The 13,141-nt window shown below is 35.1% G+C and overlaps 1 protein-coding gene across 2 annotated transcripts in view; it reads left to right on the top strand.

Moving 5' to 3' along the window:
- LOC134753517 (scavenger receptor class B member 1) overlaps positions 1-13,141 on the top strand; it is a 110,988-nt gene that overhangs the window by 66,160 nt on the left and 31,687 nt on the right. For both annotated transcript variants that reach the window (XM_063689414.1, XM_063689415.1), the window contains one exon: positions 7,624-7,715. In XM_063689414.1, coding sequence (XP_063545484.1) covers positions 7,624-7,715 — 92 coding nt within the window. The remainder of the gene's footprint in view (positions 1-7,623; positions 7,716-13,141) is intronic.

The following is a 13,141-nucleotide window of genomic DNA, read 5'->3' as shown; positions in this document are numbered from 1 at the left end:
TTTGAACTGTCACGACATAATTTATTAAAGAAAGTCTATAAGTAACACTCAATAGTGAAAACTGTAGGTATATGTCAGCGTAAAATTGTTAACACTCGTTATTTGTGACATTTTCAACCAAAAGGTACCACATTGTCGCTTGTCAATAAGATTGATTTCAAATTAAAGCTGTATGGATATAGCGCCTTATTGACAACCGACAATAAGTACCCTTTTGATTGAGAATGACACATTTTACAATCTCGCTAGTTGAATTATAAACTGACGGTTGGAAGATTACAAACTGATCAAACCTACGTTAGATTGTAAACTAACGGGTGCACAATCTTACGGTCATATGTAAAACTCTTCCTTGTGGAAATTTCGTAATATTTCAAACATTCCGAGGCTGCATCAGTACTTGACACTGACAGTGACAGGTCATATCCATAACAATAAGGTTGGCAACTGTCAAAGGTTTGCATAGATCGCGCCATCATAGCTTTCTTCTGTCTAGTTTTGTTCTATAAAAAAAAATTAGACACAATTCTAGGGACCGACAGGAAAAGCTATGCTGGCGCCATCTGTAAAATACTTCGACCGGTGAACCCCATTCTAGGTGAAATTCATAACCTGTTGAGACAAAATGTGTCGTTTTCAATTAAAAGGTACCACATTGTCGCTTACCATAAGGACGAAATTGGATTGTATCTTTATACGAATAACCTGTCAGAGCGTCCTTATGGCTAGCGACAATGTGGTACCTTTTGATTGAAAACGACACAAATTAGAATACTTAACCCTAAATGCATGATTTTATCTTTTTGCCCGAAATTAATATGTATGTGTTACATAATTGTTTGCTGATTATGGGTAAAATAGTAAAAAAATATATAACAGCGTTAGAAGTTGCATAGGCTAATTCATATTTATGTAAATATACAACTATGATAAAGTTTTTTAATATAAAATAATTACAAACCCCGCAAAAAACGTCCAAAATCACATACCAAAAATCATCAAATTCTGTTTTTTTTTTCAAATTTTCCGTCATTTTGTCTTAAAACGAATGTAATTTTTATAAATAAAAATAATGCGTAAATTTAAATTTAAAATTAGAAAACGGATTAGTTTTTACTATTGAAATAATACATAGGAACAAATAGATTTTATCTAATAATGTAAAACTTTAGATCGTTTATTAAATCACATTTACAAACGGGTCTATCGCGAATTTATTTTGTTACCTTTATTTACCGACGTTTCGACACAGGTTTCACTGGTCGTGGTCGCGGCGGCGTGCTGGTGGTTTGTAAATGTGATTTAATATGTGTTCAAACCGCGAAAGTTTTAAATGTTATACTTTAGATCGTTGTTGTTGTGCTGTTATGTATGTTACATTCTGTTATTATTACACTTATATCTTCGAATACCTATAGCCAAGGCCACGACGTGTCTTATGTAAACAAAACTGCTCGTACGTAGTGTAAATATGTAGTGCACATTAAATTACTCACGTATTAAGCGAGCAATATTTGTATATACCTATTAGCTTCTGCCCGCGATTATGGCTACGTGGAATGATGATAATCACTACAGCTTATAAAATAAAGCCGACGTGTCTGGCTACAGGTACGAGTAGGTTGGAGATAAACTCAAAAACGACTAAACGAATTTTCATACGGTTTTCACCTATCAATAAAGTGATTCTTTAGGAAGGTTTAGGTGTATAATTTGTTAAGGGTTTGTGTAACCCGTGCGAAGCGTGGGTGGGTCGCTAGTTATTGATATAAACAATAAAATTCAATGTCCTTCCGCGGGGCTCAAACTATTTCTTTAAAAAAATTCTTCTAAATTGTTTTAGCGTTTTAAACGTTAAGAGCTAAAGGACAGACAGATAGACCCACAGAGTAAGTTTTGCATTTATAATATTAGTAGGGATTAAAAACATAATATATGAATAGAATAGAATATAATATATTTTATTTGTAGTAATTGTACATCGTCATATTAAAAAATTATTTACAATTAGAAGAACAATACAATTATAAAATTAATAATACATTTATAGATATGAAAGAATTTCAATGTCATGAAACAATTACATTAAATAAATTTTAAGGTTTCGACATATTTAAGATAGGATAAGATAAGATAAGATATTTATTTCATTATAAAATACATTATAAATTTGCCTTCAATCAAACCTAAAACGCATAACTATAATGATCGTCAGAGATTATGTTCATAGGAATACAATTTTGTATTATTATTATTATAGTACAGTATATTACAATTTTTATTAAGATTATTTCTATACAGTGAAAAATTTAGTCATTCATCCAGGAATTCTTTCACCGAGTAGTATGAAAGTTGCTACTCACATGTCATGTTGGGAAGTAATTTAAAAACCAAGCAAAGGCAATATTTACTAATCAGTATCAAATGTTTGATCAAATGTTTTATTTGTGATAAACTTAAAACTAAAATTACATACAGAAGTGTAACTAAAACTATAAGCATTTATAAAATAGGTAGGAGTTTAAGTTTACCACGAAAATGGTTTCGCCTCAGCATAATGTAGCAGTAGCTATATTAAATGCGTTAAACTAAGTATTAGGAACAGCAAACTGAAATTCGACCTTAAAATGTGAATAAATCTTAATTATACCTACACCTTTCATTTTTGTTTACAAACTAATTGAAATACAATCCAAGCTTATCTACATCTTTAACTAGAACACGCACAAAAAACCCTTTCCATCTCGGTGGCCGGCAAAAAATGACCCAAAACGGTTTAGCAAGAAACGAGAGCATTTACCAAAAAAAACCGGCGTAAATTGACCTCTAATTCTTTGACAGTTGTATGGAATAGTATATAACAATTATAGTGGCCAAGTTTAATGTGGCCACATAAATGTAATTGTTTGTTATGTCACGGAGATTATTTATGTTACGAAAGGAGGTTATTGTAGAGTGTGATTTGGCACTTCGGAATTGTGTGGAAAAATGTAACACATCTTGAGATAATTAATGTCTTTAACGCGATTAAAATTTATTATTTTACCTTTTTTTCCGACGTTTCAGCTAGGTTGCGCTAGCTGTGGTCACGGGCAACTTTCTTATCAGTTTTTTAACGATCAAAAGAGCCATTACCAGCTGGTGTGGTGAAAATTAATTTTAGCGTTCCAATTTTCCCGTATGGTCAACTGTCCCAGTATCCCCTTATATTTTATTATTTAATACCCACCTTGGTATAAATTTGCCTTGGTATGACGCACACCAACAATGACAGATAAATATCAACTTAGATGTAACTCGTAATTTTGATGTCAAGAAGATGTAATTAAACTACTAAAGGTTGATGATGTTATTATACATATACTCGTATATTTAATGTTAATATTATTCATTGTTACTTTAAAGGGATTATAGTTTAAAGGGGCCCACTGACTATCAGTCCGCCGGACGATATCGGCCTGTAAGTTGTTCGGAACCGTCAAATGTTTGTTTTAACTGACAGGCCGATATCGTCCGGCGGACTGATAGTCAGTGGGCCCCTTTAGACTAGCCCCCTTATTCATAAAACTTTACGAGCCTGAATTAGTTCAATTATGTTTTATTCCTTTCTTACAAAATTTTAGACCCAGTAGTTTCGGAGATGGATGGATGGGTGGAATGGTCATTTTTCGCCTATTTTCTTGAATAACTTCTAAATTGTTTATCCTATAATTATAAAAAAATATATATTTGAGATACTCAAAATTAGCTCTTTCATTTGATATGCAACACGATATATATTGAACAACTTTATTTTTTAATTTTCTCATTTACCCCCCAAAAGTGGCCCCCATGTTTAAAATTCATTTGTTTACGTTGGACATGCCCATTTTTGGATCACAAACTTACATATGTATACCAAATTTCAACTTAATTGGTCCCGTAGTTTCGGAGAAAATAGACTGTGACAGACGGACATACAGACGCACGAGTGATCCTATAAGGGTTCCGTTTTTTTTCCTTTTGAGGTCCGGAACCCTAAAAAACACAAATCAAAATATTTAATCTAATAATTTGATTTGTGTTTTTATTAAATTCATATTTGGCTGGTTTGATGAGCTTATTCTTGGCGAAACAAATTCGAAATCACAACTTGTTCCCAAAAAAATATAAGTACTTATAGTGATATAATTATGTGATGTGAATTACGAAAATATGCACACTTTTTCGTGATAACAATAAAGGGGCCCACTGACTATCAGTCCGCCGGACGATACCGGCCTGTCAGTTGTTCGGAACTGTCAAATTTTTGTTCTAACTGACAGGCCGATATCGTCCGGCGGACTGATAGTCAGTGGGCCCCTTAAGAAGGTATAGAGGGACATGCTAGGAAAGGAACACAATTTTTGACTCCGTAACTTTGTTTGGCCTATTTATGAGGTAAACATATCAAAGGTGATGAATTTATTTATGGTATCAACATTGATAGTATTCCTCGAAAAACCGAAAAATGGAACCTTCAAACCGGCACCAGGGTTACGGGCGGGGACTTTTGATATGTTTAAGTAACTAGTCCAAACAAAATTACGAAGTCAAAAATTGTGTTCCAAGCATTTCCCTCTATAACTTTTTTTGAGCATTCATTCCCTGGCCTAGTGGAAGATTTTTTAGGACACAAAGGTGAAATTGCGCTTCAGGGAACTTTAAAATCTGACGAAAAAAAATTCGACAACAAAATCAAATCGGCCCAAATAATATAGACAGGTTTATAAGTTGATTTCTAAGCGGCTAGTAAAAGTAAACATACTTATTAACATACACACAACCGCCGCAGACACTCGTGCCTGAGGAAGGATTCCCAAAGAATCCGAAACATGTCGCCAAAAGCGACTAAAAATAATAGTGAGTGAAACCGTACTGATCTAAATGTTTTGAAATATGTCTCACGATAGTTTAAGTTCGAATACTTAATAAGCTTGCAAAATAGGGACACCAACATGATATTATAGTATTACCTGCATTTAACTGAGCATTTACTTTGTACCTACCTAATTTGTAATTTTCTTGAGCCATAACTATACCTAATGGGTTGTTGTTGTGGTTTTATGCAGTAAACGTGTAATTCCTACTAAGATTTACTATTTGACCCTTGGACAGGTAGCAACGGTACGATTTATTTGAGATTGTTGTTTTCATACTGATGAGATTATTATTTATTATTATTTTATTTATTTACAAAAACGGTTTACACCAATTACACTTGCAAAATGAGATGATTACATTTGGTAAAATGAGAATAAACGCACACCGGCAAGCTCGGTTCTCCATACAAACGTAGTTCCGCTCTCATTTTAAAACGACTAGCTAGATTGCTCTGAAACTTACAATAGGATAAGGTATATCTATGTCTGTGATTAGTTTATGTAGCGTCAGATACCATAGTAAAATAATACAGCGAATTTAAGTTTTTCATACAAAACTTGTTTTGGTTCTATTTCGTTTGTTTTATAAACTGGAGATATATTAACTAATTACAGACCTAGATATACCTAATGTTATTGTATGTGCAAAGTTTCATTACAATCCAACACGGAGTTTTAAAATGAGAGAGGAACTATGTTTGTACATGGGAAGGTGCAATTCGGCCGAGCTTGCCGGTGACTTTTAAGAGGATACTAGCCAATTCAAATCCTTTATAATTTCAGGATTTTCTACACACAGAACTTGGCACCCATATCTATAGATCTCAATTCTTTTGTCGGCGAGACAACAACGACACATATTCTTAATATTGAAGGGTTATTTTATACTAAAGGGGCCCACCCATTACCAGTCCGCCGGACGATATCGGCCTGTCATTTGTTCGGAACTGTAAAATTCTTGTACCAACTGTTAGGGCGATAACGTCCAGCGGACTGGTAATGGGTGGGCCCCTTAAGTAAGTAAAAAATTCAAGTTAGATTCTTTATTGCAGTCATGTTGTTGAAATGACATCATAAAGATCAGCCAAAGTTCAAAACAACAGTTTTTTTGTGCAGTTCAAGGTTACCCCTGTGCACCTTACCTAAAGTCCCAAATCCTCTTGTACAGTCGCCATCAGATATATCGGAGCGGCCAAGGTGATCACAAATATCTGAACACATTCAGATATTTTTGAGCACCTCGGCCGCTCCGATATATCTGATGGCGACTGTACAGTCAAGGTACCAAATATGGACACAGATAAGACCCTCACGGGACAGGCTTTGCCTAGTGTGGGGGTCAGTATAAATTGTAAATGCTTTAATAATTTTCTGTAAAAAAACTATTTGTTTTTTTTGTTTTTTTGTATAAAGTACAAGAAAATGTACACATTATCTCAATGTATGGACAATGAGGGCTACCGTTTTTGTGGACACCAGTTGGCGCCACTGTAGATGTAGGTCCAGAAAAACAGATCTCAAAATTATTCTATGCTTATTTTTATAAAATCAATAGATATATTGTTATATACACAAAGGTATTTTATCGTCTAAATGTGTAATTTTTTCAACATGTTTAATTTTGCATATATTTTAGTTAGCACTTTTTTTATACCACTAACATTTATTGAGCTATATCTATTGTTTACCATGATTAATCAAAGATGAACAAAGATTTACCAGATTAATAATAAGGAGTAAAAATTCCCGATAAAAAAGCTTGAAACCCCCCAAACTTCAATGCATTTGACATTTTGAAAGACCTCCATCTACACTAGCGCCCCTAGCGGCGAAATTAAACGCGGTAGCCCTCTGTCGTGTGTACATTTTTTGCACTTTGTCCGTGTGAATAACTTACTTTGACTATACAATAAGGTACTCTTGAACCCCAGCAGTGGCAAAAGATGAATCGAGTGAACTTTTCTAGATTGAAGCCACCAAATACGGAAATATTACCATCTCTTTCTCCCACATTGTTATACAGCGTGGTAAACAGTAGCCGTCTCATGTTGACAGTGTCAACTGTCGGTCACCGTATAAACATGGCTTCCTCGGTGTTTGTTCAACAATATCACGTACTCTTCCTGGTAGGAGCGATGCACTGAAAAATATACAACATACGAATATATATACGGACGTACTTACACATAATGCATTTGAGTGAGGTTGCTACAGAAAACAAGTCAAGATTGTTTACCTTTTTCTAATGCTAAAAAAAACGAACTACAGGGAAATCTCGAGCTTTTTCGAACTACACTCATACTCATTTAATCATTGCTTTGTGTGTACAAAAAGATCTTAAGATTATTATTATATTCAAATTTCAAATACTGATGGCGCGCAGCGTTTTAACACTTTTTAAATTGACGCAAATATGTGGTATTTTCTATAACTACCCTTTTTGTCGATGGCGCTTACGCCATTATAAACGATGCTCCGATATAAATACAATGCCGCGCGACGCTGTGCGGCGTAAGCGCCATCGACAATAAGGTCCCTTTTCATAGAAAATGCCCCATATTTTTTTTTTACTTTCCGTTTGTTCTTACGAAAACTAGAGAGGGGGAGGGGGTATATACTACGGGCAGTCACGGAAGGTGACTGCAAATGGGTCACGTAGTATGTGCATGTTCCACGACTGTGGGCCATAGTTCTATCGTTAATTGTTATCTGTTTGTTCCAGGGTTCGTGCTCGCGTCAGCAATAGTCCTGTTGCTGGCCGGCATCATCTGCGCCATATTCTTCGGCACTTGGGTCCGGCTGTTCATAGACCATGTAAGTAAACATACTATTATTTATTATAATTGCGAGCCTATTGTTTCCCACTGCTGGGCAAAGGCCTCCCCCTCTTCTTCCACTCCTCCCGGTTTTGAGCTACATCTGATGGCCAGTCTCTCAAAAAGGAGTCCCAAGTTATCCCGCCATAGCCAACGAGGTCTGCCGGATCCCCGGTTTGACTCACGGGGCACCCACTCCGTGGTTATCTTGGCCCAGACATGACCAGCCCAGTCCCACTTTAACTTGGCCGCTTTTCGAGCTACATCAATAGATAATAATTATTTGAGTTTTAGAGCGCAGCGTGGTGCTCCGGATGCGAGCCCTTAGTTTCACACCTAATATGCTGCGCTCCATACCTCTCTGACAAACCCCGAGTTAGGACTTCTGAGCATACAAAAACATACAAATCTCAAAATATACAAATCTCTATATAGGTAGGTAGATATCTGAACTATTTATTTAAAGATCTTACGTCCACATTAGGTCAATGTTCAATTGTTCATTAAAAAAAAATCTATATGCTCTGTTACACAACTTAGAAAAATGTGTATAAGTAATAATCATTATTTTCAGATTCCAAATGAGAATATAATAACAAATACGTGAGCTTGTCTGTGTAATTTCTAATTGCTATTGATTAAAACGTGTAACAATCCAATATAAAACTACATTTTTGCGTTACTGTGTAATAGAACTAATAGACTGATATTGTTCCTATCCTATGTAAGATTTACTACTATGCCTTCAATGCAATCTCCCTTTCTTTTTTGAACACGTGTAAATGCTTCACAAATAATTAATGACGGGAGTAATTAAATTATTCCATTTATAATAATGATCACGTGTCGCCACGGTCAGGTCGGGGCCGACCGGCTACCGGCTAGCCTGTTTGACGTCAGCAAAGGTCAAATATGCGTTAATGATGATTTAGCGGTCAAAAAATCGATATGGTAAGTGAATTCCATCGATAAGGGATTATAATGGGCATAACGATGATGTACTAACGAACGAATAAAATATCATAGTAAGATTTTTTTTTTATAAAACGCTGCGAAATTATTACTGATAAAGCTACGACTGTTGGTTTCTTTTCTCTAATACCTATGTATCTAACAAAATTTTACTTTAATTATAACATTTAAAACTTTCGCGTTTTGAACACATAAGTATTAAATTTTCGACACAGGTTTCACTGGTCGTGGTCGCGGCTAACTAACGTCCCAGCAAAATGTCAAAACAGAGATTCGCGTGACTACCCGACGAAAAGTGTATTAAAAGTTTGGGGGTAGACATCACAATTTCAAACCACCCACTACACATAAATGTTAATTATTGTCAATAGTCCGACACGCAACACTTACAACATCCGCATCCGCGCGCGCGTCAAATAACAAAATAAATTCGCAATAGACCCGATTGTAAATGTGATTTAAATTTTACTATCCTTCATACTTAGCTTCAATCCAACATCATTGAACACAAAATACCATATTCACACATATTGCACATTTCGCACGTCACTTGCCCTTGAATCGCCAAGTGTCATCCATCTCCACAATCTAAACATTATAATCCAAACAAACTTCATATCAGTGCAATCAGACAAATTTGATATTGTGTAACCCGCCTTACGACACTCACACAACTATATCGACCAATCGCGTGCCATACCGTCACGCACACAAGCGTGGCTTGTACTCACGAACATGAGTTTATTATAAGGCTTTGTACAGAAGATTAGCGTTTGAGATATCGCACGTTAAACCGTGGCGTAATGTGACCTTAAGTTTTTAAGGTAAATATTTAATGTTCTCCTCGACATAGTTAACGGTTGAGATTTTAAATATTTGGGAGATTTATGATGACTTTGACATTGCAGGTTGAATGATTAATGGTTGCTAGGGACTGAGGTCGCCAGTTTAAATTTCAATAAATTACTTATTTCTCTAATACTTACGAATATTTTCTATTTATAAAATTATTTATTAATAGAACTTCTTATTTTATCATTGCTAAGTATAGACATAATTATTAATTAATATAAAAATAGCTCTTTCATTCCGACATGCTAAAGTTTTTTTTTTAAGTTAAGCAACTTAGGTATTAGCTGTAGTACCTAACTGTAACTTAGAACTGTCAGTTAGGTGTTAGGTACTACTAGGGAACACAATTCCCATGCCCATGCTATATACTGTAGGTTATAGGTTTACCTGTCTTTTAGGAAATTAAATATTTTCTTTTATGCCGTTTAGTACAGCTTTGATGTCTACCGTTCTCCAATTCTCCCTCAATTGCTCAAAGGTTAACTGGAAGAGATCCCTGAAAGGGATAAGTTCGCCTTTGTACAAATGATGCGTTTTTCTCTTGTTTTATGTTTCTTTTTGTACAATAAGGAGTTTTACTACTATTACTACTACATCAAATTATTTTATTATTATTTTTTATTTGTATTTTTAAATAAATAACTTATAAATATTACAATACTGTACCTATATATTCATTTATTTACTATATATATATATATATATATATATATATATATATATATATATTATAAACTGAAATAGATGTCATTATACTACAGACAAAGTGACCATCCACACACTGTGACAAGTAGTGTGTGTTAGCGTGTGTCGTGTTAGCTTGGTCCGTTGACCGAGTCCGGAATCGAACCGACGTCTATAGTTTACGCGGCTAACGGCTGAAGATGCCGCCTGTTCGATTCCTGCTTCGGCCACTTTAGCTTTTTCACCTTTTCTTTAGTATAATCACATTAATTTTAGGTTGTACATATAAAAGGAACAGAAAAGAGAAACGATTTTGTCTTAAAATACCTATTATATACAAATAATGTTTACGATCAGGCGGGCCGTATGCTTGTTTACCACCGACGTGGTATTAAAAAAAAACTTCAAAAAATTAAAGGTCGTAATCTTACCTTGATCCTGAGTCAGGATAAAACTCAAGATTTCTCAGTTCATTTATTATACAATGTATAGTTAAGACAAAGATAGATATAACTCCGTAATAGATGGATACAGTCGAAGGAAAAAACGTGCTTCGAAAATCAAGAAAATTTGATTCTCGATCAGATGTCGCTACTACCTTTGGCCTACTCTCGTATAGAGGGCGTTGACGGTTTCGTTTGTTATTAAACAATTTAAACGCATATCAGTGAAAGAACATGGGTCAAAATAGTAAAAATAATTAATGCAAATAAAAAAAATCATTTATCCATATTTAAATAAATTTTATCGTATTTTTATAAATCTTCATTTTTAGTTTTAAAGTTTGTCGATAGATGGCAGTGAATTCAGTGTTACATAATTTACTATGATAGTATCGCTCTATAATATTATATCCTCTAAGGTTAAGATAAGATAAGAACGATCACGTAGTATTTTTATGTTAATATAAAATGTTGTAGTGTTTTTTTAGAAGCGCTGGTGGCCTAGCGGTAAGAGCGTGCGACTTTCAATCCGGAGGTCGCGGGTTCAAACCTCCGGCTCGTACCAATGAGTTTTTCGGAACTTATGTACGGAATATCATTTGATATTTATACCAGTCGCTTTTCGGTGAAGGAAAACATCGTGAGGAAACCGGACTAATCCTTAACAAGGCCTAGTTTCCCCCTCTGGGTTGGAAGGTCAGATGGCAATCGCTTTCGTAAAAACTAGTGCCTACGCCAATTCTTAGGATTAGTTGTCAAGCGGACCCGAGGCTCCCATGAGCCGTGGCAAAATGCCGGGATAACGCGAGGAAGATGATGATAAAATGTTTTATTGCAAAATATTTTGCGGCTTAAAAAAGATTAGCGTTGACAAATAGTTGTTGAAATAAAAATATTGCGATGTTTTATGGGTCATGGTTTATTATACGGATGTGTATGCAAATTTTTGAACTGTTATAAGTTTAAATTTAGTTTTTACGATTACTGGAAGGATAATTTGCAGTCTACGAAATATATGTTTTATTTATTTATTTATTTAATCTTTATTGCACAAAAGAAATACTTATCGTACAAAAGGTAGACTTAATGCCAAAAGCATTCTCTACCAGTCAACCTTAGGGCAAAGCAGAGAGATTGTGGGCGGTGCTACTACTACTAACAAAATATAATACGCAAAGCTAAATTAAAATTTAATATACATATGCAAGACCATCAAAATACATATACAATACATATAATATATATACATATACCTAATATATACAATATAATATATAAATTATAAAACTAAAACTAAGAATCCTTCATTCTATCAGCAAAGAAAGCACGTACAGATTTCTTAAAAGGGAAGTTATTTGGGGCTTTTTTAATATTAAGGGGCGTAATTTGTCGTAGCGTCAAAGCTAATGAATGGATATTTATTTATTTATTTAATTATTGAAAACATAATACACAGTCGAAACTAAATCATTGTACACTTCAAATTATGAAATACGTAAGTTATACATAATACGATCACAATCAACTTTCGTCCATCACCTCACAGTACCGCAGACACATCGCTGCCCCAATATTACAGGGTTCTATGTTTAGCTTTTATCGAACTGAAATTTGAACTTTATCATAGTGACATTAAGTCGAATTTCAACTATCTTGAAAATGTAGCATAGAACCTTGTAATATTGGGGCAGCGACATCTGATACACAACTGCTCACCTGCATTTTATCGGCGATGTCCGATGTCGCGCACGCCCAGGCTTCCTCGTACCAAAGATAATAACTCCGTAATAGATGGATACAGTCTAAGAAAAAAACGTGCCTCGAAAATCAAGAAAATTTGATTCTCGTTCAGAGGGCGCTACTAGCTTTGGCCTACTGTCGTATAGATGGCGTTGACGGTTTCGTTTGTTATTTAACAATTTTTACGCATATCAGTAAAAGAACATGTGTCAAAATCATAAAAATAATTAATGCAAATAAAAAAATCATTTATCCATATTTAAATACATTTTATCGTATTTTTATAAATATTTATTTTTAGTTTTAAAGTGTGTCGACAGATGGTTGTGAATTTACTGGGGTTACAAAATTTACTATGACAGTACCGCTCTAGTGTAAGTTACTCTATGCTCGTACAGTCGCCATCAGATATATCGGAGCGGCCGAGATGGTCAAAACATCTGAACACGCACTAAGATATCTGTGAGCACCTAGGCCGCCTCGATATATCTCATGGCGACTGTACGTACTCGTTACGGATTTTGTCGATCCTGTAAGCCGAGCACATGATTGACGCGACGTATCTCGCCGCGAGATAGACTGCCCGTCTTTTACTAACTGTATGAATTAAAGGGGGACGGGTAGTCTATGTCGCGGCGAGATACTCTCGCGCCAATCATGTGCTAGCCCGGCTGGTGGCCTAGCCGAGGTGACAATCGCTATCGCTTCGACAACGAAACGCTTTGTGTATCTC

This window comes from Cydia strobilella, chromosome 27, assembly GCF_947568885.1.
Source record: "Cydia strobilella chromosome 27, ilCydStro3.1, whole genome shotgun sequence".
Taxonomy (NCBI): Eukaryota; Metazoa; Arthropoda; class Insecta; order Lepidoptera; family Tortricidae; genus Cydia; species Cydia strobilella.
Note: the sequence above shows the minus strand (reverse complement) of the source record. Positions and strands in the feature narration are given on the sequence as shown.